The sequence below is a fragment of the Silurus aristotelis genome, assembly GCF_946808225.1.
Source record: "Silurus aristotelis genome assembly, chromosome: 9".
Classification (NCBI taxonomy): domain Eukaryota; kingdom Metazoa; phylum Chordata; class Actinopteri; order Siluriformes; family Siluridae; genus Silurus; species Silurus aristotelis.
Window position 1 is genome coordinate 3,939,862 of NC_139582.1, and position 27,471 is coordinate 3,967,332.

General features: G+C 39.3%; 1 protein-coding gene across 7 annotated transcripts in view; it reads right to left on the bottom strand.

The window, feature by feature from the left end:
• Positions 1–724: 724 nt before the first annotated feature.
• The window catches only part of LOC310730793 (USP6 N-terminal-like protein), a 40,731-nt gene continuing 13,984 nt past the window's right edge, over positions 725–27,471 (bottom strand). For 2 of the 7 annotated variants that reach the window (XM_083549974.1, XM_083549973.1), the window contains exons 2-14: positions 25,013–25,086; positions 18,928–19,013; positions 17,951–17,990; positions 16,551–16,631; positions 16,335–16,442; positions 14,269–14,378; positions 10,885–10,933; positions 9,134–9,254; positions 8,894–8,988; positions 8,731–8,796; positions 5,431–5,530; positions 5,157–5,309; positions 725–4,518 (exon numbers count right to left, since the gene is read on the bottom strand). In XM_083549974.1, the coding sequence (XP_083406100.1) occupies positions 3,821–4,518; positions 5,157–5,309; positions 5,431–5,530; positions 8,731–8,796; positions 8,894–8,988; positions 9,134–9,254; positions 10,885–10,933; positions 14,269–14,378; positions 16,335–16,442; positions 16,551–16,631; positions 17,951–17,990; positions 18,928–19,013; positions 25,013–25,078 (1,773 nt within the window). In that variant the 5' untranslated portion in view covers positions 25,079–25,086 and the 3' untranslated portion in view covers positions 725–3,820. Of the gene's footprint in view, positions 4,519–5,156; positions 5,310–5,430; positions 5,531–8,730; positions 8,797–8,893; positions 8,989–9,133; positions 9,255–10,884; positions 10,934–14,268; positions 14,379–16,334; positions 16,443–16,550; positions 16,632–17,950; positions 18,507–18,911; positions 19,014–24,831; positions 24,920–25,012; positions 25,087–25,561; positions 25,732–27,471 lie in introns of those variants that run through there. The other 5 variants (XM_083549976.1, XM_083549977.1, XM_083549971.1 and 2 more) reach the window with 4 other exon arrangements.

The following is a 27,471-nucleotide window of genomic DNA, read 5'->3' on the forward strand; positions in this document are numbered from 1 at the left end:
ATATACTACATACTCCATTTTTCATTTCCAGCAATGAAAATAGGCCAGAAAACTCCAAAAAAGCACACACACACACACACACACACACACACACACACACACACACACACACACACACACACACACACACACACACAGAGAGCTTAATATTTTATAGGTCTTTACAAAAAGCCATACAAAAAGTTTTTATTTTTAAAATTTTTTTTTCAGGGCTGAACTTTTGTTTAGATTCAGATTTATGGACTTTATAGGCAAAAGTTTGTGGACACCTGATCATAAATTTGTGCTTTTTGAACATCCCATTCCACATTTTGTCTCAATTTGCTCTTTTAATAACCTCCACTCTTCTGGGAAGATGTTCCACTAGATTTTGTGGAGATTTGTGCTCAATTAGCCACACATTCATAGTGAGGAGACATGGGGTGCAGTTGAAGTTCCAGTTCATCTCAATGGTCTTCAATAGGGTCGAGGTCAGAGATGTATAGCAGAAGATCTTCCTCTCCAACCCATGGAAACCATATCTTCATGGACCTTGCTCAGTGCACAGGAACAGGTTTGGGTCTCCTAATTCAAATAAAGTGGAACATTTTCCCTGTCACCACATCCAACGATGTTCTATACAATTGTGTGCTTTTAAATTTGTGGTAAGAGTTCAGGGAAAGAACACATATGGCTGGAAAAGCCATATTAGCGTCAGAGAGGCAAGGATTCGCTTAGAGATTAGATTCTACACACCCATTTTATTATTACAATCTCAATCACTTACATACTAAACCATCCAGGTGATTCATTTGATCCTGTATATTGCTATCTGATAAGAAAAGTGTGCACATTGTATTTTTGTCAAAGTGATTCAATGCCCTTTTCAGCACACTGAAAAAATAGTACAGACAAAAGCACTAAATTTCCCCCAGAGTACAAGCACAAAGCTGCTTACAAAACTGTAATCTTGGCAAGAAAAAACTCTAAAACGCATTAAAAGACCGTGTCAGCTCTTAGCCAGGTAAACCCTCCAGCTCGCTGCAGTCGTGACAGCATACAAACATGGAAAGTGGAAAATGGTAGCTTGATCAGAAGAGCAGAAGTTCAAATCCCAGCACCACCACGGTGCCCCTGCTGGGCGCTTGGGCAAGGTCGTGAACCCTGAAGCGGTATCAGCGGTATCTGCTCAGCGGTATAAATGAGATAACTGTTGAACTTTTGAGTGTGTGCCGGATGCTATAATTCTAAGTGTAATGAAAGACATGGACTCCAACTTCCATCTGTCACCCACAAAATTCCTGTTCTCATTCTCCCTCATACGGATTGAGCAATGGCATTCCCAACCCACACTCTAAGACCCTCATACATTTACAAGTTCCCAGCGTTCCTGCCACTTCTAGAATGTGTCCTGGAAGTCTTCTTTTCGAAGCGTGTCAAGCACCTTCTGGGATCCGCGCTGGATCTCCGCAACGGTGTCAAAACACCGACCTTTGAGTCGGAGCCGCGGGAGCCAATCCTGGAGAGTTGGGTGGGTACGGAATCCCGTCAATTGTTTTCCCGCCGATCATCATGCACAAGCTGGAGAATGGTTTGGACATTTCCGGGGGTTGAGCTCGTTGAAGGTCTCTCTGATCTCTCATTGTCTTCCAGTGATTTTCTTCTGCTCCTGAAGTGTGCGTCAAACGTCTCCGAGGCAGATTTGCTCATTTCCACGTTTGCTCTTCAGTCTAACTTGCTGTCCATGATGGAATCGCAGACGTGGTAACGTACGTGGTCAGAATAGCACCAGTCAGCACCATTAGTCTCGAAGCTTTTTGGTACCACCTTGAATATTAAATTTACAGCTTTGGCAGATGCCCTTTTCCAGAGCGATGTACAACGGAGCAGTTGAGGGAGCCTTGCTCAAGTGTCCAGCAGTGGCAGGTTAGTGGTGATGGGATTTAAACTCTTGACCTTCCGATCCAAAATCCAATGCCTTGACCGGGGAGCAACCTTTTTTCCATCTCATACACACTCGTTTCGAAACCTCCGATCAATAGTATTGCCATCTTGTTAACTGATCCTGTTTCCCTGAATTTAATACTGCCTTATTCCACTTCACCAATCAACTGACCTCTGCCTGTTTTTGTCCCCTTGTTCTCTGGACACCGATGTGGATTCCTCCTGCAGGCCAGTTGACTGAATTGCATCCAGTCCAAGTGTGAATGAGGGTCTCTTAAATAGTGTGTGAGTGCGTCTAATTTATAAAACGCCCTCAATCAGTATAAAAGACAGCGAGTGTGTGGAAAGTGTAGGTGTGCGTTGGGAATTGAAGTCTTCGCTGTAATGACTGCAGGGAGCTGGAGATGACTGACCCTGGCCATTCCATCAAGCAATAAAAGGCAAACATTCACCCAAATTCATCCTGCAGAGCGTTTAGTTAACACTGCATAACAACAAAAAACACTGATAAGACAGAATCAGTATTAAACATGAGAAAAATAAACTGTGAATTTTACACAGTAACCGCATTAATGTTATACAATACAAAGATCTACAGATACGAAAGCCAAAAAGCATTCAAATATAATACATTAAAAAGTCTGTGAGGTTCATTTACAAAATGTAAACACTAAAGGACCCTTACAGTACATAAACGCTGGGGGCTTCAGTCCTGGAAATTTCATCCTTCAGAATTTTTCACAAAACGTTGGCTAATTTTTCCCTTATGGCTAGTGCAGTATTCTTAAAGGAAATTATAGAATTTATCAAAATACATTTCCTACATTTCCTTTTGGAAATAAATGACGTGTAAGGTTTTATATTCTTTAATGTAATGTCATATGGAAAATGGCATGTTAATGAATATCTGACATACAACGCTCATTTCAAAAGAAATCGCAAATGAGTATAAAAGGAAGGCCGCAGCTTAGTGGTTAAGACTTCGGACTTTGGATCCGAAGGTCATGAATTCAAATCCCAGCCACACCAAGCTGCCGCTTCTCGGGCCCCTGAGCAAGGCCCTTAAACACACAGCTGCTCAGTTGTATGAATGAGATCAATGTAAGTCGCTTTGGATAAAGGCGTGTCAAATGCCATGAATGCAAATAAAAACGAACTTTATATGACTGTCAATTTTTTTTTTTTTTAAAGAGTGAACATAAATGATTTTTTGAAAAATGGGAAAAAAGGATTTTCAGCTCAGTTTTGTGAATTAATGCAACAAATTCGTTTATTGCTGCGTGTTTTTTTGTTTAAGCGTTAACGCTTAAAAGCATAAAAAAAACGATAAATTGCAACTTATTCAAAAGAAAAAAAAAAAAAAACGACTGGTAGTAAAAATTAAAATGATAATAACATTTGAGTTTTTTTTGGTTTTCGATTGCTGTTGAATAAATCCAGGATTTAGGAAATCTTTTTTTTAGCCAAATATTTTCCCTTGTTTCAAACGACAATAAAAAAAAAAAGCAATAAATTAAGCACAGAAAAAGTTAAAATATATTAATACGGCTGAGGATGGTCTTTGTGGCTCATGTAGAACAGCGAGCCAGCTCACTTTTTATAACAGAAATCATTATCTCTGTTTTTTCCTTAACAGATTTCCATTTTTCTTACCTCTTAAAGCTCAAATCATTAATTTAGGACCTTTTTTTTTTTTTTTGCTAATAAGTTTGTAAACCATTACCTGGTGCACTGAACATTGGTTGCATCTCTACTCAGGCACAGTATGATGGATTATATTGCATCCCCTGTAACATCCTTTTTAAGAACTTGAACAATATCCTTCGGGAAGAATGATATTGAAAAGGAGTCAAAAAACAAAAAACAAAGAACTAAAGTCAATGAACTAACAGCCGGCTTAAAAAGTCTCTGATTTGGGGAGATTGGGAAAATCATGGCGCGCAAACAGCGGGTCTGAGGGAACAGTCATCAGTTTCCTTCCTGCTGTGGATAATGAAAGCTCTGTGTGTGGAGTAGATGATGCTTGTGCAGGGTCTGAGTGGGGACGTTTAATAAAAGCAGAGTTCTGAGTTAATACCACAGACTTCTCTGATACAATTTTCCTCTCCTCGCTTCTCTTCAGCGCTTCTCTACCTGGGAGGTTCTTGTATTCTTGCGCAGAGGCTTTCGATAACGTCAAGTGGAGCTTGCTTGGGTGCGTTACGAATAAAGCGCCCTCTGCTGTAGCTTGCGAAAAGCTTGTTTCGGCTTTTCTGCAGGGTTCGTATGGTGGTGGCTGCTCTTCGTGAGCTTCCGTCGCTCCATCTGGGCCAAAAACGATCTCTGTATGCACTAGAACCGGGTCAGGGGAGGAAAACGGAGATACGTTGTATACGTCCCGAGCCTCATTGAGCACGTTATCTTCTGGGGAGGATCGTTCCTGATCAGGAACGATTGATTCCTGGAGTGAGATCTGGAGGGAAGCTGGAGAGTGTTTGGCTAGCTGGCTCTTGTCTGGTGTTTCCTGATCTGTGGCCGGGCTGTGCGGTTGCATTGGGGTGAGGAGGACAGGCTGCTCCACACCGAGGGGCTTCCGTGGCAGCTCATCAGGTTTAGCTGGAAATGGAATCAATACAGTCAAGCGAAATACAGAAAACGGATGTTTAGAGAACCAAACCAAAAAATGGACCAGCGTCCATCTACTTCATAGCACTTCTCTCATTCTGCACTGCACCACATTCCTTCAAGTCCTTAACCACTGCTTGATGATCCCTCGATCTCTCAAGGTACAAGGAAGACATTCTTCAAGACTAGTCTTTGTTCTGACACCTAGGTGGTAGAACAAGCTTTCACTTGATGGCAGAACAGCACTAGCAGACTTCTAACAAGATCTAAAGATATACCTAAAGATATACATGTAGATACCTGTAGAACCTAAATTATCCACCCGTAGAGCTTCCTGTAGAACCTAAATTATCTACATGTAGATCCTACAGTAGAACCCAAATGATCTACCTGTAGATCTTCCTGTAAACCACAAATTATCTACCTGTAGATCTTCTTGTAGAACCCAAAATATTCACTCTTAGATCTTCCTGTAGAAACCGAATAATCACTTCTCCTATTTAAAAAATGCTTTTTAAACTATATTCACTTTCAACAAAAGAATATTTTTAGTATTTTGGACATTTCAAAGCACTTCAGAGTCGCTCTCTCACAATTCCACAAATGTAAATGTTAAAAATTTTAATAACCTGGAGATGGAAGGTCCAGCTTCATTTTGCGCAGCTCTGAAATGGAGACCTGAAGCTGCTCGATGACCGCATCGTCGCTGACCTCAAACGTTTCGGCTATCGTCTCCTGCAGGAACTCTCTCAGCTCCTCTAGCGACATCTTCAACAAACGCTCTGGAATAAAAACGCTTCACTTCACACCACTGAACACCGTATCGAACCAAATCAACTCCTCTGAAGCAGTTTTTACTGGAATAATGTTCACACTGAAATGGCTGGACAGATATAAGCTTACTCTTGTGCAGTTTAAGGATAGTGTAGGCCATGGCTGTGAGGATCTTCTCTCCCTCAAGGATAAAGATGTCCCACAGACGTAAGGTCAGGGTGAATGGTGTCTGGAAGGAGAAATTTACTCAAGGTTAAGTTGCACACAGACCCCTGTAAAGTTATTACTCACAGGAAAACAAACTCTTGTGGAAATCCAGGTACTGTGGCTAGACGGTGCTGTTCAGTAGCTAAGGAAGACTGCACTATATACAGTATCGGCATAAACGTTAACGATGTGATGCATAGACTATATACATTATCGGCATAAACGTTAACGATGTGATGCATAGACTATATACATTATCGGCATAAACGTTAACGATGTGATGCATAGATTTTAAAAAAGTGTGCTTCGGATACAAGTTGGCATTTGTATCGTGATGAATAGTTTTATTTTTCTTTTAATATTTGCCTTGGTCATAAACAAATTATTTATAGATAATAATCATTAGATGCGCTACACTTTAATTATTTAGAAAATGACCAATAATTTGTGACCAATATTTGATATGTAGATTAATTTCTCCTAAACTGTTTCTCGAGCGCGTTTATTCTCTCAGCACCGCTGCTGCTACGTGAATACGACGTATCACAAGGCTTCAAAGACCGAGGCGTGTCCTGAGAGTCACATAGAATACAGATTAACATGGCAGAGGTAGAGCTGTAACTACCTGGAGACAGAATAGGAAAGATTTTTTATCTTTTTTTGTCTTTCTTTGTTTGGCACTTAAATAAATGTATGCATTGAATCACACTGTATTAAATCAAGTATTGAGATAAACATAAATATACACAGTGCTATGAAAAAGTATTTTATAGCATATACTCTTTCCCTTTTTGTTTCCTATTTGTCAGTTAAATAATTGGGATTATCAAACCTTTATTTTTATGTTGCACAAAGATAACCCGAGTAAATACAACATGCAGTTTTTAAAATAGGATTTCATTTATCATTAATTCATTTGTTAAGGGAAATAAAGCTGTCTAAACCTCACTGGCCCTATGTTTTGCCTAACAGAGCTCAGTTAAGGGCAGTGTTCATGATTCAACAATTATGAAAAAGACCACGTAAAAATGGCATCCATGAGACGGATCTGAGGTGAAAGTCACTGCTTACCAAAAAGCACACAAAGGCTTGTATCACATTTTCAAAAAAAAAAATATCTTAAATATCCCCAAGACTTTTAGGCAAATATTCTGTGGACTGAGGAGACAAAAATGTATTTGGAAGGTGCACATTCTGTAAAATCTGGCGTAAAACTTACACAGCATTTCATAAAAAATAACTTTGTACAAAGTCAAATGTGGTGGTGGTTGTGTGATGGTCAATTGGGTTATGCAGTGGGACAATAATCCAAAACACACCAGCAAGTCCACCTCTAAAAGGCTCAAACTAAAAACTACATTAAAGTTTTGGACTGACTCATTCAATGTCCAGACTTAAATCCAATTACGATGCTGTGGCATGACCTTAAATAAACTTGAAAACCCTCCAAAGTACCCAAATTAAAACAATTACACAAGGAATAGTGGGTCAATATTCCTCCACAGAGATGTAAAGACTCACTGCCGATTATCACAATCGCTTGATTGCAGTTGTTGTCACCAAGGGTGGCACAATCAGGTATTAGGTTTGGGGGGGCAATTACTTTTTCACATAGGCCCAGGCCTTTTTTCATTAATAAATTAAATCATCAATAATATCATTTAAAATCTGCATTTTGTATTTACTCAGGTTATCTTCAGGTAATGTTCAAATCTGCTTGATGATTTGTATCATTTAAGTGTCATACATATGCCAAAAAATTGAAATCGTGAAATTCGAAATTCGAAAAAGTGAAGGGGCAAATACTTTTTCTTGAGATACATTCATTCATTCATTCATTTTCTTCCGCTTATCCGTAATTCGGGTCGCGGGGGCAGCAGTCTAAGCAGGCCCCCGCCTTCGACTGCTGCCCAATCCTCACAGCACCGTCCCTTACGGTCCCTCCTGCAGGTGGTGAGCCCACGGGAAGGCGGCCCCACGTCACTCCGACGTCACGGACCTTGATATTTCCCTCGTAAGGGACCCCCGGAGCATAGAGGGTTAAGGGCCTTGCTCAAGGGCCCAAGAGTGGCAGCTTGGCGATACCGGGGCTTGAACCCCAGACCTTCCGATCTGCAACCCAGCGCCTTAACCGCTGGAGCCACCACTCCCCCTTCTTGAGATACATTTTCACCAAAAAAAAAAAGAAAATAAATAAATAAATAAATAAATAAATACATATAAAGCAGAAAAATGGACCAATTTGAGGCCAAGCTGAGAAAACACTTGCGTTCAGGAAACGTATGAATCTTTCATTTCACCGAATCATCGAAAGTCTTCTCGTTTGTTTATTTTTTCCAGACTTTGCTCCAAAACGCTCCACAGGCTTTCGTTTTGCGCTCTAAATTTACATCCTGAAACACGCCCTCATAGGGTTGGGTCTTAAAAGCTCTTTCCTCTCATTGGCACCATCCAGATGCAGAGACATCAGCAAATTTTGGAGAGTATTCTGGATGTTCTTTGCGTACTCATAGTGTTCGTTCCTTCTTATTGAGTTAGTACATAACTTTGTAGTGGATAATTGAGGTTTGGATCTCACACGACTCTATATAACGATTGAACTGCTGATTGAATCGCATCGGGAACGCTTTTCAAAATACGAGTCACTTAGGTTTGGATTTACGGGAGCTGTTTATTAAGCTACCAATCATCTTGGCAAAATGAGAACGTCTTCATTTAGGAATATTATCCTCTAGCCAGCTTTATAAGCGCAGCAATTGTCAGGTACGCAGTTAGCATGTCTAATGTTAGCTCTACAATAGAAGTTATTTAAATGTAGCATTCAGATGAATATTAAACTCAATGACATTTAGCATGGATCATTTGCATAGTGGATTTTTTTTTTACTGGGGACTACCCAGAAAAAACCCATAAATATAAGTAAAACAAAACGACAACTACCCAAATGTCTCATACACAGAGAGTCATTCGACCTTAGAATCAAACCATGGACCATGGAGATGTTAAAGAACATTCCAACCCACTGCACAACTGTGCCACAATTTCAATAAACATGATCTCCACATATACAGAGGCATCGGCTGTTCAAGATTCTTCTTATCTGGTGAATATAAATAACATTCACTTGCTGTAACACATGTCCATAATGTAACACATATTCAGTGTCTGCTGTGAACATGCAGGAATGTCCCATGTGTGTGCATGTAGGAGCTTCACACTCACCCGGTCAATAAAACACTGTAGGAACCATTTAGTACTGTAAATACCGCTGAACATCTGCTCCCTGTCCTGGTGAGTGAAAAGGAAAGCGAAAGACGTTCGGTCAGACATTCCTACAAGGCTCTTCACAATGTTATTGTGGGTGAATAGGAATCATTTCTACTACCAAATGTTTCTTCAGTTTTGGGAGAAGTTTGGACAGAATCTGATCATGGTGGTTCTGGAATCTGTGCAGTTTGGGAAATCCAGGAATGAAGAAGCCTTTTGGAGATGACAAATAAAACCGTGATTCAACAATCAATCCTAAATCATTTTCAGATACTGTGAAATCAGCATTCTGGACCACCAAGCGTCCTGCACAAACCGTAAATCCTGAAATCGATGCTAAAAAAAAAAAAAAGCTCACCGTGCATGCTGTGTTTCTGATTGGTCAGCAGCTGGGACATGGCCCAGAATGCATCTTCTTCGTTCATGTACATCAGCAAAATAGCAGCAATCTGACTCATACCCTGGCAATAGCTCACCTCCTGTAGACAGACAGACAGACAGACAGACAGACAGACACAAACACACACACACACACACACACACACACACACACACACACACACACACACACACACACACACAAACACACACCACACACACAAGAATCAAATCTATATGCAGTCATCTATTACACGAGCTTGGCTGCACTCTTTCTCTCCCCGCTGTCTGACTTTTTACTCACACACTTCTTTTTTCGGCTGCTCCTATTAGGGGTCGTCACAGTGGATCTTCTCTCTCTATACTACTCTGTCCTCTACATCTGCCTCTTTCACACCAACTACCTGCATGTCTTCCCTCACCACATCCATTAACCTCCTCCTTGGCCATCCTCACCTTGTCTCCAAAACATCCTACATGGGCTGTCCCTCTAATAAACTCATTTCTAATTCTGTCCATCGTCGTCACTTCCAACGAAAACCTCAACATCTTGAGCTCTGCTACCTCCAGCTGCACCTCCTGTCTTTTACTCAATGCCACTGTCTCTAAACCATACAACATCTCAGGTCTCACCACAGTCCAATAAACTTTCTGTTTCACTCTTCTATCACAAATCACTCCTGCTATCACTCTTCTCCACCCTGCCTGCACACTTTTCTTCATTTCTCTAACACCATTACTTTGTACTGTTGACCCAAGTTACCTGAACTCCTCCACCTTCTCCACCTCTTCTTCCTGCAACCACACCACTCCACTGCCCTCCCTCTCATTCACACACATGTACTCTGTCTTACTCCTACTGACTTTCATTCTCTCCAGTGCATACCTCCACCTCTCCAGGCTCTTTTCAACCTGCCATACCTACCCATCACATCTCTTCACTTCACCAACATGGCCATTAAAGTCTGGTCCAATAACTAATCTTTCATTCCATGGTACACTCTTCACCATTCCATCTAACTCACTCAAGAACTTTTCCTTCGCCTTCATCTCACAACCTACTTGTGGAGCATAAGCACTGATGACATTCATCATAGCCCCCTTTAACTTCCAGCTTCACTTTCATCACTCTATCAAAAGCTTTCTTAACCTCCACTACACTCTTACTGTACTCTTCCTTTAGAATCACCCCTACACCATTTCTCTTTCCATCCACACCACGATAGAACAGTTTAAACTCACCTCTAAAGTTCCTGGTCTTACTCCCATTCCACTTGGTCTCCTGAACACACAACATATCTACCGTTCTCCTCTCCATCATATCAGCTATCTCTCTCCCTTTACATTTAAAGTATCCACCCAAACCTCCACACTCCTACACTTCTTCTTTCCCTGCTGTCTCTGTAGATGTCTTCCTACTCATCTTCTCCTCCTTCGGCCAACAGTAGCCCAGTTTACACCGGTACCCTGTCGGCTAACGATACCTGTGACGGTTGTTGGTAACCCGGGCCTCGACCAATCTAGTATGAAAAATTATTTGCATATTTGATTTGGCACGTTTGACCCTGGATGCCCTTCCTAACGCAACCCTCAGCATTTCTCCGGGCTTAAAACTGGCACTAAGAGTGTACTGACTTCATCAACCCTAATACCTGGGTCTTTATTACACACATATACACACATTTATTGAACTCATCTCCCATAGTGCAATTACTTTGCCTGTGCACTCACCGTGTTGTACACAGAGTACGCACTGAGCACGTGGAACAGCGACTGCTGCCTGCATAGAAACAGAGAGCAGCAATCAAATCAGTTCATTCAGCAATATCAGAGCCAAGGCTGTCTCCATTAACGAGTCAAAAATCCCCTAATACACCTAAAAAAACTCTGCTGTGCTCAGAGAAAAAAATCCATGACAGATTTAATTACACAGTCCCACATTTAAAAAGTGCTCTGCGCTCCAGAAAGGCAGGATTCTTGAGGTAAAGTGTGATTCTTTCCTTTTAGCTTCTACCCTGGAGCACAAACTACAGATTTTAATGTGTGAGACTTTTTCGCTGAACTCCAGAAGCCTGCGATCTATTAAGCAACCGGTGACGTCAACGTGTTTCTTGCACACTGGGGAATGTGAAATGAAAAAGAAAAAATCTGTAAGAAGGAAAAAAAAAACTTGACAATGTTGTGACAAAAACAATTGTGTTTCCAGGCGAGGTCGAACTTGGCCTTGTTTTCAATTAACATCAGAATATCGAGGGGAATCTTAAGGGCGAATTGCATAAGAGCTGCCGGAGAGCAAATATTTGCGCTAAAAAGAAATTGCCTTCACATTAGCAGACGAAGGCAGAAAACATGGTAAAAATGGTAAATGCAATGTCTGTGTTTTCTTTATGTTTATGTTTGAGTTTGAAATCATCCCAAACATCGCAAACGTCATTTTCCTTGGGCTCTCCCTGTTTTCTCCCTGTTCCTCAATTTTTCATTCTGCAGCTTCTTCTGCAGTTACCGATCCAGAGCGCTCCTGAGTTTAGCGGGTGGTGCATCAGAAATAATGGTCCGTGGGGAAACACAGTGCTTTGTGTGTATCTAAAGGGATTAAACAAAATAATTTGCCTCGATTCTTTTTTGTATTTGAATTACTCCAGAAATCGTTTCTTTTTTTTTCAAATGGAACGCTAACTCCTCAACCTTCCAACACCAGAACCTGACTTTCCTAACATCCATGTGTCTAAATAACCAAAAATCTCCACAAAAGCAGCATGGAAGCCAGTGATGTAGAAAAAGCTCCCCAAATAGGTCTTCTAAACTTCTTTTGGCACTCGTTTAACTTCAGCAGTATATGTAGAACATCAGTTAGTTCCTTTAACTGCTTCATCATGGTGGAGCTGAAGCCTATTCTGGGAAACCTGGAAAGGATACCAATTCGTCACAAGGTCACAAAACCCAACACGGGCAGTAACCGGAGCTCAGGACAGAACATGGGACCCTGGAGTTGCGAAGTGGTTACACTACCTATTGCATATATATGTGTAGAGCTGTGGTTCTCAAACTTCTTCTGCCATTCCCCACTTTATGGGGGATTTTTAAGCCCCACCTGTCCTCTATAACCCGGAAAAATTTAAATTCAATACTTTTAACTAAATAATAAGTAAAGTATTAGTATTAAAGTATTAAAGATGCCTATTTTATTGCAATAGCATCAAATAGCATAAAAGTGTAATTGTGAAAGATAATATTTGATATTAGAAATTCTATTTATTTTATTTGTATTGTGCTTTTAACAATGGACATTGTCTCAAAGCAGCTTTACAGAAATAACGCCATTAGAAAGTTGTATAAAAGAGTGTATAAGTTAAGTGCCTATAATTTTGTTCCTTATCATTGTAGGTTGATCCCTAATGAGCGAGCTAGTGGCGACTGTGGGGAGGAAAAAACTCCCTGGGATAGCATGAGGAAGAAACCTTTTGTTGAGGTGTTCAGTGATGGCCATTTAAATGCAAAACTGTTCATGCAACCTGTGCTCCTAAACCATTGTAGTATTCAATTCAATTCAATTTAATTTCTATAGTGTTTTTCACAATGAATATTGTCCCAAAATTATTAAGTATAAGTGCACTAAGTGTATTTTTTCTGGATGAGCAAGCCTGGGCCAACTGTAGCAAGGAAAAACTCACTTAGATGGTATGAGGAAAAAACCTTGAAAGGAACCAGACTCAAAAGGAAAACTCATCCCACTCTGGGTGATGTCAAAAGTGTGATACAAAATGATACAAACAATAAAAACACCAGAGAGTGAGAAATATCATGAGTACCGAAGAGTGTGATTACGAGTAATGCCCTTTCTAAAGTCTTGTACAGTCAGTTAGAGTTGTAGTACCAGGTGCTTCTGAGCAATAAATTAGCTCAACATCTAAATTTATTTTAGAATCAACACCAATTCCTCCATGCCAGAGCCTTTAAATGTTCAATGGTGGAGATATAGTATGCTATCCAATGACTATCCAGAGCCAAGGCCAGGGAGCAGTAATCAAAGCAACTCTTTAACTAAGTAAGCCCTGAGATTGGCTAATATGTTCTGAAAATGATCTTCATTAGCATTACATTTCTCTATTAAAGTCAAAACACACCAGCACAAGCATTGTCATGTGTCTGGGTTTTGCTCCAATTAAATATAAGCTCAAAGGGTGACAGCAATTTAGCCTAAATCCTATTACAGGTGTGTGAATAGCTGGAAACAGAAAAGACAAATCCCAAACCTCTTATACAGTACACTAGATAGGCTGCACAAGCCAAAATTCATTCATCTACTTAGTAAATTAGGAATTAACTATTAGGAATCCAGGTCTGAATTTAATATGATTTATTAGCGGTTAGCTACAATATCAATCATGTAAACAGAAAATCATCAAAATCAAAGAACCAGCAAACAACCTACACCACATGGAGAAAGATATTGGGACACTTGATTTTTCCAACCATATATGGTGCTTTCCCAAAACTTGCTATCACAAATTTGTATTTGGATGGTGTGGCCTTAAATTTTTCTTTCACTTGATTTGATACCCAAACATGCTCCTGTGCACAAAGCCAGCTCCATTAAGATACGCTTTACATGGTTTGTAGTGGAAGATGTTGAGAGGCATGCTATTAAACTGTAACCTCAACTAATTGGGACACCTTTGGGATGATTTGGATCACTGACTACACCCCAGGCGCAAGCACGGCAATGCCACTGTGCACAAAGCCAGCTCCAAGAAGATATGCTTTACATGGGTTGGAGAGGTGGAGTGTCCTGCTATAGAGCTTTGTCCTCATCCCTATTGGTGGAGATGGTAGCTTATTGGTTAAAGCATTGGACTTTTATCCAAAGGTTGTGAGTTCAAATACCAGCCACACCATGCTGCCATATCTGGGCCCTTGAGCAAGGCCCTTAACCCGATAGCTGCTCAGTTGTATGACTGGGATTTATGTAAGTCACTCTGGATAAGAGGGTCTGCCAAATGCTGTAAATGTATTGAACATCTTTTGGGATGAATTGGATCACCGACTGTGAAGTATGTAAAGTTTTCCTGCCATGCTGGGACTCATTTGTAGGATATTAATGCATGCCGGACTCACTTTACTCCAAACCGATCCATGAACATGATATGGTTTCGGAAGGTCCTGTTCACGTCAAGATCGATCTGTTTAATTTCCGTCGAGTAGATCTTGGCTTGTTCGATCATTCTCTGTGGGGGGGAAAAAGAATGCATGATAGTAAAAAAACTAAGCACAGCTTTGTAGCATTTGCAGCATATGTGAAGAATAAATAGAGCATTCATAACCACACAAATGGTTGGTTGCATATTTATATGGAGTGTTTTAGGACAAATGGATATCATTAGTCTAAATGTTAAGTTTGCTGTAGCTTTGATCAATAACTGCTTTTTCAGCATGACTGCATATTAGCCTTTTCGATTTAATTTTGTATAGCACTTTCAACAATGGACATTGTCCCAAAGCAGCTTTATAGAAATGGTTAAAAGATACATCATGCAGATGTGCTGGCACACATCATAAGTGCTGTATCCTGGGGTCATTGGGTGTTTTGGGTCTTTCAGCAAAAAAACACACTCGTCCAAGCAACCTAGCTTGGGCTGATCAGACCCCTGCATGTGTCCCTGCAGCGATTCTGCCCTCTTAATCCAAAGCCACCTAGTGGAGCTCCTAGTGGTTGCATTTCTAATCGCCTTTCTCTTTTTGTCCCCTGTGATACATTGTTGTGTAAATGCTATGCAGAGTGAATGCCCTGCAAATCCTCTGCAGCCCACATGGCTTCATCCATGCACTCAGGTACAGTGAGCTCCAATAAGATCAGTTGCTTGGTGGAATCTGAGACAATGATCATGTCTAGACAAAGCTGTGTGGATGCTATTCTGGTTGGGACCTTCTCGAGCTCCACCTCCAATTGCCAAGCAGTAGCATAGGAGTCCAGACTTTACTCTTGGTTGTGAGTGAGCCTTTTCTCCGGCTCTGAGAAACTTGGCAGTCTTTGGCTTGTGGTGGTCCTTGTTGGCTCTGGCTATTCCCACAGCAACTGCCTCAAGCACCTGCTGGTGGTGCCAATGATAGTGCCCATCTCCATGAGAAATAAACAGATTACAAATATGGATTTTAAATGTCTGAATTAGTCTCTGCATGTTTATTTCTAATGTACCAGTGGCAACAGTGGCAAAATAACCCCCTGAGATGGTATAATGAAGAAACCTTAAGAGGAACCGGATTCAAAATGGAACCCTATTTTCATCTGGGTGACACACAATGTCCATTTATTATAGTTTTACATTTTTTGAGGTTTTACTGATGGGCATTTGAACACGAAACCGTTCATGACAATTGCAGCTTAAGCCGCTGTAGAGGACTGTTTATATTCATTACATTACTTCTTCATGCTTCTTGAGTTCGGTCCTTCAGTGGACAGGAACACTAATAACAAATTACAAGTGATCAATTACCAGAATATTACTGCTACATTCACAGCAGCTTTGTGGCTTTATTATGTCTTGGAAATGTGTTTTCTTTCATCTCTTGCTTTCTCTGTTCCACCATCTGTCTGATTTACGATCATAAACAAATCCCCCTAAAGCAGCTTTGCTCCCCATAACATCACTCTAAACAAACAGATGCAGCTTGGGGTGTATAATAATCAGAACTGTTGACTTAACTTCAAAAGATACCTCAATATTTACACTGGTGAAACTCCTTTATTTTTAGACTCCACTTATGCAGGCGCCTCAACTAAATGTCTGAGTGGGTGTCTGCATGCCTCTGAGATTGAGATCATGTTTAGCATTTTTTTCACTGTTGGTTTGTGTCAGTTTAAGTCAGGATTAAACTCAAACTTCATTTACCTTCACACTCCAGACACACACTTGCAAGTTCACAAATCACACTCGTATTGATTATTCACACTTGTTTTCAACTACAAGTTTTTTAAGACAGTTTAAAAGGACTTTGGCTATTCCTACACTAATCTAAAAACTAAAAACACCTGTCCACACTTCCGTTTTCAATCGTTTCAATCGTTCAATCGCAAGCCATTTTCAAAAATGCTCCTCAGCCTGCCAGGTGCTGTTGGTCCATAGTGTACAATAATGCATCTGATTCTCTAAAGTGTGTATATGTAATTGTGTGTGATCGTTTACCTCGTATTTCCCTTCGTTCTCCTTCTTAACCTCCTCCACATCTAGTAGTAGGCTCCACGCTTGACCTCGTAGTTGCAATGGAATACCCTTGTACACCCTCTTTATCATCTACACCAGAAGATCAAGATCATGGAATATTCATTGAAAGCTCCAGCTCATTAAAACGAGTGCATTATTGTCCATTAGCTTTAGTCGCAGCGGGATGTTAGATCTTACCCGCTCACTGTTTTTGTACTTCTCCCATTTTCGGACCATCTTTAACCATTTCTGTACGCGGTCAACCTCCAGCTGCTTTTGCTGCGTGGGAAAAGAATACACGATAATCAAAAAAGCAACACACCAAAGTTTAAAAAAGCCACATAAACAAAATATGTTATTAAAACACATCATTGATATTTGAAATGTATTGACGATAATAAATTATTCGTTTTAATTAATTTGTCTTATTGTTTAGCTGCATCCATGTCAAATATCCAAGAATATCCAGGAAAAGAAAAAACTACAATGTTATATGGCAAAAAAAAAAAAATACATATAAATGGCCACTTTTTGTTTTTTATATAAACAAAAGAACTGAAAAGCCTTGTGAAACCCACAAACCCGGCTCCATAAAGATATTGTTTACATGGGTTGGAGTGAAAGATCTTGAGTGGTCCCAATACACAGCCTTGCTCGAGGATCCGAGAGTGGCAGCTTAGTCGCGATTTATTTATATATAATTATTAGTAAATGCACCATTCTTTCATTTAGAAAGGGACCAATAATTTGTGAATATTTGATATGTAGATTCATTTCTCCTCGTTTCTCGAGCGTGTTCTCGTGAATACGACGTATCGCAACACTACGGAGACCGAGGGGTGTCCTGAGTGTCACATAGAATACAGATTACCATGGCAGAGCTGTAACTACCTGCAGACGGAACAGGAAGAGAACGTCTGGTTTTATTTAATCTTTGTTCTTTTTTTCTTGTTTTCTTTCCACTACTAAGGCCTGTGAAAGGGGTGATGCCTTAGAAGCCAGAAGGCAATTAATTAAATTGATGATTTGCTGTCTGGCTGAACCAAAGAAATAAAAGTGAACTATCTGTACCATATTGAATTGCATAGCATCATATTTTTTCCGTTACATCGTATTGTGTTGAACCGAATCGGAATCTATCTTTATTGTATTATATCGGCCTCAGGTATGGAGATGCACATCAATAATGTACATCACAGACATAAAAATTAAATCACTATAATTGTTTACTGAGTTATTTTTACTTTTTCATGATTTATACTCAATTTAATTATTTCAAATCTTCAGCTCTTAAATTAACAGCAACAATCACAGAACAGAAACATCAGCTCCCAGCATGTATGGTATGCATCACATGCTAGCATAATTCCAGACCAAGCAGCTGTTTCTGTCATCATACTGACACACACACACACACACACACACACACACACACACACACACACACACACACACACACACACACACACACACACACACACAATCTAAATAGCATCAGGGTAATGTGGTAATGTTTGGCCCTACTGGTCTCAGCTGCACGTGTGGAGTTGTGATGGTTCTGATCATAGTTACATTTCTTTCATTTTTTTCATTCTTACCTTCTCTTCAACAAGAGTTGGAATGGGGAGCTCTTCCTCACTGAAAGAAAATGTAATGATATCAAGGAATCTGAATTTCTATATACACACATACATAATCACACACTATTTTGAGACACCTGACTTTATTCCTGCTATATGTTACAACTGGAGGCAGTAGTAAAGTGTTTTTAGGATCAGTAGCATTAAAGTTTTCCTTTACTTGTCCCAGATCTTTTCAGCAAAGTTACACAATATTGTAGTGGTATACTATATATTGCATTAGAAGGCAAAAACCTTCTATTGGAAGTCAATTGTTTAGTATTTATGGAAGTAACGGTGTAACAGCAAAACGGTTGTTTTTTTCACAGGACTGGGCGCTTTCCAGTTTCTCAGTAAAATGATAAGCGGTTATGTTAATTGTTGGTAGATTTCTTGGTTATAAGAAGAACAAAACCATTTAGGGTAGAAACTGTAATTTCACTATGCATCATGACACATCGCAGCACTCCGTCAGTGTTCATTTTCATACTGCAGCAAGACCCTAAGTGTTTCTTTTTTCTATCATATCATTTTACTGAAGGAAGAAAGGAAGGGAGGAAGGAAGGAAGGAAGGAAGGAAGGAAGGAAGGAAGGAAGGAAGGAAGGAAGGAAGGAAGGAAGGAAGGAAGGAAAAGAAAGAAAAAGAAAAACAAAAAGAAAGAAATATACATTTAAAAAAATTTACATTATTCAAAATTATAATAAGAATAAGGATACATGTATATACATATTAATATTGTGATATAATAATTAAAAATAGATCTATAAAAGGAATAAAAATTAACTAACTATAAAAACTAACTAGAGAAAAAATAAATCAATCTGTTCTCAAATATTCCTTTAACAGTCTTCGAGCAGGAGTGATTACAGAACCCCACCACAAATCCTAATGGTCACCTGAAAACACATAAAAAAAAATTGTAAAAAAAGGTTTTAGTGCTGTCTCTGTGACTTACTGCAGGAAGCCGAAGCGATCCGTGACCTTGTAAATGCTGTAGTCTGCATCTTCCCAAGGGTCGATCTCAACCCCCTCCTCCCTACCCTGAAACACACATGTATAGGGCATAACAGTGTCAAAGGTCAATAAACACTGGGACATGGTTATATCATTAATAGCACAGCCAACTCAAACAGATTCAGATTTAAAGCAGCATAGCAGCAATCGGTAGCGTAATCTCAGCATTTAGTCTCACACACACACACGTAAACACTTGTGTACGTTAGTAGCTTTTAGTCAGGAAATTACAGAACCTGTCTAAAGCTAGAAAAACGGGTGTTTTTCAACAAGCACATTGGGATGGCTATGACGTGTTTATATGTGTTACCATCCATATTTCCATATTCCATATGTCTGTCGTGCTACTTATATTTCTAAGATTCCACTTTGTCCCCTTTTGCTCTCCGGATCTGCCTGATCCAGCAACTTGATGCACCTTTCCATAAACAGCCAGATAGAATACTGTCTATGTTGTTGTTTGAATTGTGTGTGTGTAGGAAGGATGGATGTAGTAGACACCTCTCAGGGTCAGAGAATATATATTCCATTAAATATCCATCAGATTTGACAGACATGCATTTGCAGCCATCAGTCATTGTGTTGTCCATCATTTATATAAACTCATTTTATAATATACTGAATAAATGTTTTTGCCAATTTTTCTTGATTTTGTAAAATTCTGCGATGAATATTTTATACTGCAGTGTCTTTAACTATTACATGAACTATTTACCTGCCTGGTTCATTCTGATGCCCTACCTCTGGATAGTGTTCTTTTTAAATGGTGACCACTCGCTACTGAAGAACAAGGTTCCTCCTAACCTTCAAACAGAAAACTATGAAAATAAATTTGGACTGAAATTAATAAAAAAAAACTGCCTGCTACAATGGATTAGGACTTCATTTGCCATGCATTCAAGTGTCTATTTGTGTACAGTTCATAACCTCAACAATGATGGAACTATATAGAATAGACATTCTGTGCCACCCGGATGAGGATGGGGTTTTGTTCTGAGTCTGGTTCCTCATTACATCTCAGGCAGTTTTTCCTTTCCATTGTTGCCACTGGCTTGCCCAAAAGGGATGAACTTATAAAGAGTAAACTATAGACTGATATAAATACATTTAAAAGTTATTTTAATAATTTTGTAAAGCTTCTGCAAGACAATGTCTACTGATAAATCTACTTCTTCTTTCAGCTGCTCATGTCAGGGGGCGCAACAACGCATCATCCGTCTCCATACCCCCCTGTCCTCTACATTTGCCTCTTTCAAGCCAACTACCTGCATGTTTTCCCTCACCACATCCATAAACCTCCTCCCTGGTCTTCCTCTTTTCCTCCTTCCTGGTGGCTCCCTCCTCCGCACATGTCCAAACCATCTCAATCGCACCTCCCTCACCTTGTCTCCAAAACATCCTACATGCAAATACAACTCGTTTCTAATTCTGTCCATCGTCGTCACTCCTAATGAAAATCTCAGCATCTTCAGCTCTACCTCCTGTCTTTTACCCAATGCCACTGTCTCTAAACCATACAACTTTGCAGGTCTCACCACAGTCCTATAAACTTTCCCTTAAACTCTTGCAGATACTCTTCTATCACAAATCACTCCTGCTATCACTCTTCTCCACCCACTCCACCCTGCCTGCACTCTTTTCTTCACTTCACTAACACACTCTTAATTACTTTACACTGTTGACCCCAGGTACCTGAACTCCTCCACCTCCCTCTTCTCCCTGCAACCGCACCCCTCCACTCCCCTCCCTCTCAATCACACACATGTACTCTGTCTTACTCCTACTGACTTTCATTCCTCTTCTCTCCAGCATGTACCTCCACCTCTCCAGGCTCTTCTCAACCTGCTCCCTACTCTCACCACAAATCACAATATCATCCACTAACAGGTCAACCTGTCCATCACCACTGCAAACAGGAAAGGGCTCAGAGCTGATCCTTGATGCAGTCCAACCTCCACCTTGATCCAGTCTGTCATTCCTACTGCACACTTCACTGCTGTCACACTGTCCTCATACATGTCCTGCACCACCCTCACATACTTCTCTGACACACCAGACTTCCTCATACAATAGCACAACTCCTCTCTCTTCACCCTGTCATACGCTTTCTCTAAATCCACAAACACACAATGCAACTCCTTCTGCCCTTCTCTATACTTCTCCATCAACATTTTCAAAGCAAATATTGCATCAGCTGTACTCTTTCTCGGCATGAAACCAGACTGTTGCTCACAGATATTCACCTCTTCTCTCAGCCAGGCTTCCACTACTCTTTACCATAACTTCATGGTGTGACTGATCAACTTAATTCCCCTGTAGTTACCGCAGGTCTACACATTTCCCTTATTCTCAAAGATTGGTACCAGCACCCTACTTCTTCATTACTCTCACCTTCCAAAATCTCATTAAACAACCTGGTTAAAAACTCCACTGCCATCTCTCTTAAACATCTTCATGCTTCTACCGGTATGTAATCTAAGCTGCTCTTACTTCTTTCTTACTAATCCTATCCACTTCCTGCTTCACCATCTCCACACCATCCAACCCTCTCTCTCTTATTTTCCTCATTCATCAGCTGCTCAAAATACTCCCTCCACCTTCTCAACACACTCTCCTCACTAGTCAACACATTTCCATCTGCATCCTTCCACCACCACGTCTCTTTGTCTTTCTTTCTATTTCCAGATGTCACACCAAGTACCTTTCTAGCTGTCTCTCATCACTTTTGCAGTAGTTGCTAAATCATCCAGCACCTCTTCAGCACCACCGAGCCCCTGTCTGACCTCCTCCCTGAATCTCACATTACAGTCTTCCTCCTGGAGTTTCCACTATCTTATAATGTTTTCAGCCCTCACTCTCCTCCTCTTCTTCTTCACCTCCACATCTGTCCTACAGACCACCATCTGATGCTGTTTAGCTACAATGTCCCCTGCCAACATCTTACAGTCTCCAACCTCATACATAGAACATAGCCCACCTGTGTGCACCTTCCTCCACTCTTATACGTCACTGTCTATTGATAAATGAGCTAGATAAATCAAATTATATGAAATTCAATATTTTGACACATTGATTAATAATGTTGTAGTAGTAGTCGAGTTCAAATGAAATGTTTAGGGTTTTAGGGTTTAAAATGTTTTTTTTATAACAATGTTGGTAGAAAAGTGGAGGAAAGGCAATTCAATGGTATTCACAAAGCATTTGTAAAAGACACTACGTGCACAGTTTTGCCTTTTCCAAAATGAATTTATGGTTTTAAAACCATTTTCATGAAGTCATCCCACAGCAATTTGGTTTGTTTTAATGGTTTAAAGTCCTTAATGAAAGATTTTCTAAGAAGAAAACCAATGGGAAATTCACTTCTGGAATAAAGGCCAGTAAAAATAGTACAAGGTGATAATGGTTAAAAATAATAAGAAGAATGATTATATGTTCCTATATTGAAATCACAATATAGTTATCCAAATAATTTCATGCTGACAGAACCATAGTTGTTTCACAGAATATCCTTAACCTCATCCAGTATATTCAATAACACAGAGCGTTAAAAGCTTTTCTAGTCAGTGTGGATCAATTTCCAGCAGCTGACATGGACAGAGATTGATGTGTGGCTCTCTCCTGAGGACAACAACAGGAAGACTATCAGAGAGAACTATAGCCCAAAGACTAGACCGTTCCCAATTTCCCATTACGCAACAAAAGCAGTGATTGAATCAATACCATAGACTGATCTGTGCACACACTTCCTGTACCCTATATTTCCAGCCTAAATACTTTACATGGGACTAGCCAGTAGAAATACAAGGTAATACCTCGTAATATACATCAACTACTAGAGGTCGACCGATACTGAAAGCTAGGCTGGATCGTACTTGCCGATATCAACCGATTATATGAATGGATACTGGCTTAAAAAAAAACACTCCATGTAAAATAGTACTGAAATTACAAATTACAAAAGTAAAAAAAAAATAAATAAATAAATATAAATTATGAAAATGTGCTAAATGAAATAAATACTGCATATATTGATATCAATAAATATTGAGGAAAATAAAAGACATGCATTCAAAAACATTACATTTCAAATTAATAAAAACAGCAATATCCAAATTGCAAAAAACAGTCCAAATAAACAGCATGTGGTGTCAATGATTCGCTTTTAGAGGCCGCTCTCGTGCTGTATAACGCAGCCTGGAAAAACTATCGGTATGGATTAGACAGCCGGTAGTTCCAGTATTCAACTAAACGGCAACCGAATCGTTCGACCTCGATCAAATACTACAACAAATCCAAATGAAAGATCTTCAAAAGATTTTATTCAATATCAAATATTACAAACAGAAATAAAACTGTATCTTCAGACAGTTTTTTATCAACCTGCCTCAACACAGCTAGGATGTAGAAAACTGGTAACTGGCCATCGCTAAACTCAGATTTTATCAAAATGCAAATAGTACCTGAAGGAAAACCATAAGAACATGGGTGAACATTTTCCATGCCACAAATGATCAAGCCGATAACAGCATCTTACAGAAGACTGCTGAAGCATACTGTAACTATTATTTTGGAACCTGAAACACCATCGTGTACACTTGCTCCGTATTACATAAAAGATCTCCATAGGAAAAACGAAAGCCCACGATTCAGCAGCACAACCAAATGCGCTCCGGCTCGTTTGTGATGATGATTCAACAGGTTTAACATGGCCGTTCTGTTACTCAGAAGCAGTGCAGCAGCACAAAGCAAGAACCAAATCATTAGTCCAAAGCAGTGGTCACCCCCATGGAGCCCTGTGCGCACCTGGGAGGCCGCATGGAGTCTGTGAGTCAACCGTCAAGCACATTCTATCTATCTATAGCCTTAATTCTAATAAAAAAAAATTATATATTACTTTAATTTATATAAGATTATTGAATACAAAATATTAAAAATGCATGTAATAAGTCATACATATGCATTTAGAGCCTAGGTCAAAAGTTAGGGAACCTCTAGACACATGCATGTTTCTTTTTGTTCTATTCAACAAACTAACGGTATGAACATTTACTTTGTCCAAACAAATATATATATATATATATATATATATATATATATATATATATATATATATATATATATAAATGTTCAGATGTTTCACATAATTTTCAATTGAAAAAATCCTCCTTAACATGGATAACAGCTTTACGCACCCTCGGCATCCCGACAGTTCATTTCTTCTAAAACGTTCAGCTGAAATACTCTGCCATTCCTGTTATAAAACTTGCCAAAGATGTTCTTCACAAGTTGGAGATTATTTTCCAGTTCATCCAAGAGCAGTTCGGTAGGATTTAAGGTGCGTCATTTTATGATGGGTAACATTCCAGATGACGCTTATAGAGCTTGGACGTACAAGTCGTTTCCAATAAGCCGCAGTCCAGACGCATGGTGTAAGTTGAGGTATGGAATGGTAGCCATGTTGGTTCTCTTTCCTGGATAATTTTCCAACCTGTCCTGCTCCAAAATAAACCAAAACCATTAAGCTTCCACCTTCATGTTTGATTGTGAGTGTAAGGCAGTCTGATCACATCATCTCTCCTGTTCTCCGTCTAACAGAAGTTCTTCTATCAGAGCCAAAAATGTGCAATTTGGACTCCACAAAACTTTATTTTTCTTCATTGTTGGATAAAAGCAAAAGGAACATGAATGTGTCTCAAACATAAAAGACTAGGTGCAAAGCTTTCCCACTCGTATAAACCTCTCTGACAAGCAGGTCGTTGCTTAGCTTTACACAGCGCACACACACACACACACACACACACACACACACACACACACACACACACACACACACACACACACACACTTTTACATCAACTTTAGCTTTGGCCACAGGTTCTCTCCACGAGTGACGTTTTTTATTCAACCGATCAAAAATGAATGAGCTCCTCCTCCTGCAAGTATACATTCAAATCAAAATCCGAAGACAATATAACACACTTTCATTAATGTGAACACAGAACGAGAGCAAGCCACCAGTTTCTTACCTTATCATATTTACAGATGATCTGTGCACGTTCCTCTGCTATCAGCACCTCGATATCCTTCTTCATGTCAATATCTGCAAACACAAAATACACAGGTTACAGATAAAGATTCAGTTTGGAAGGTTTAAAAAACTGCTGAGAACGCACAGAAAACAGTTTCAGCTACATTATACGGACAAAAGTATTGGAACACCTGACTTGTTGTGTTGTGAGGCACACAATTGTACAACAAGAATTAAAAATGCTGCAGCAAAAGATTTTCAACTAGGAGACGAAATACGTTTGAACTCTTGAGCCGTGAGATTGCAGCAAATACCTTCTGCACCACTCTGACATCATTCAATAATCTGCATTCCAAATAAAAGTGCTCAGCTTCTTTCATAAGGCAAAAGTGCAGACGCGGCATATAATAAAAATATACATTGATTTGTGGCTTTTTTTTCTAAATTAGCCAGAGCTTTTAAAATGTGCTATACCTGCAAAACTATACCAGTCTATCATGTTAGCAGGAAGGAATTTAATAAAGAAAGAAAACAATTTAAAAGTTACCATGTGCCGTGAACTTGCACGCATATCCGAGGAGCCCTGGAGAGTTAATCCGAGTGCGTTATAGTGGACATGAAGTGACAAAAACCTGTTACGTTATGAGGTCTGTTTTGGAAATTTGAAGGCTGCCTCTTTTCAGCCTGAGAAATATAAACCTCATGGGAACTTCAGGCCCTGGAGCTAACAAGAGCTCATGCCAAGCTTCAGCTGCGAGTATGCCGAGTCCGTCCCCTTTCCTACTGGGTCACAGACATCTGCAGTACATACACAAACACAGAAATAGAATCCAGCACCCACGTTGGGTATGGCACACAGCTACGCTAAACAGATGTGGCAAAACTGAGCCCGGTCTGCCTCGTGCACACGTAAACACAGCGAATTCATCACTGGGGTCTTCAGGTTACCCATTACACAATGCATACATTTACACAGACACCACGTGCGCATGGAAACATGACAAGACACAATGTTGTAGTGATAGATTTGTGTGATGGGGCCTAATGTAAAAAAAGGACACTGTTTCTGCCTAAAAGTTCATTATTTTCCCAAAAGATCTCACACCACAAAATGCAGAAGTTCCTGTTGTCATTATACTACATTATAGCATTATATAGCATTATATCCTATTCCCTCATGCCAGACCACCGTAAAAAGCATTTCACGGCATGTCGGATGTATGTGTATGTGACAAATACAATTTTATTGATTGATTTAATTTGACTGTAGTCTTGATACCCCTCCTCTTTTTTCAAATTTTCGCGTTTATATGAAAAAGCAGAATGCACAACAGCCGTGTTGAGAATTTCCCCATGGTGAAAGACATCCTAAATGTTTCAAGGCTGACGACTTCTTACATAAAGATAAAAAAAAAAACTTTTTAAAAGCTTTACATCATTAATGATGAGTAGCTCAGTATTACAAACCTGTGATTTGACAAGTCAGAGCATCAATAATACCTTCTGACCAACAGAGATTTTACACACACACACACACACACACACACACACACACACACACACACACACACACACACACACACACACACACACACACACACACAACCTTAAATGTTAGATGCTCATATCATTATCAAATAATCTAATATAATATCAGAATCAGGGTTCCTGCAAATTTCACAAAGTCAAATTGTATTAAGTCCATTTTTTAAAAGCATTAAGAATGAAATTTAAGCCCTTGATCACCCATCAAAAACACAGAAGTGAACAGCATGATTGTCATGAGTTAACGTCTCAACATTAGTGAAACCAAAATTTAACATAGAGCATGAAGAGAAAATATTCTTGTAAAGGTTTTAAAGTAATTAATGGCGTTTTAAATGACGTAAATCATCAGGACACCAAACGGAACTTTTGACACGTTTCCACACGGACGGATTTAATTGCGGATTTGAGACTTCGGTAAAACAAATGTTTAATTTCACCTCTTTTATATTTATTAAAATGGTCAAACAGAAATTCATGCCTTGTGTGAATTTGCATTAACTTTTTTATTCTGAAGCCCTATATACATACATAACTAATATATACATATATACATATATATACATATATATATATATATATATATATATATATATATATATATATATATATATATATATATATATACATATATATATATATATATATACATATATATACATATATATATATATATATATATACATATATATATATATATATATATATGTATATATATGTATATATATATATATATATATATATATATATATATATATAACATATATACATATACATACACAGATTTTTTTTTTTTCCTTACTTAAAACTCACTGAAGGTTTTCTGTGGCTCATCTTATGAATTATTTGTCTGCCTGTTGCATCCTAGTCTATGCGACACCTATAACATTATGACATATGTTGCTTGGCATG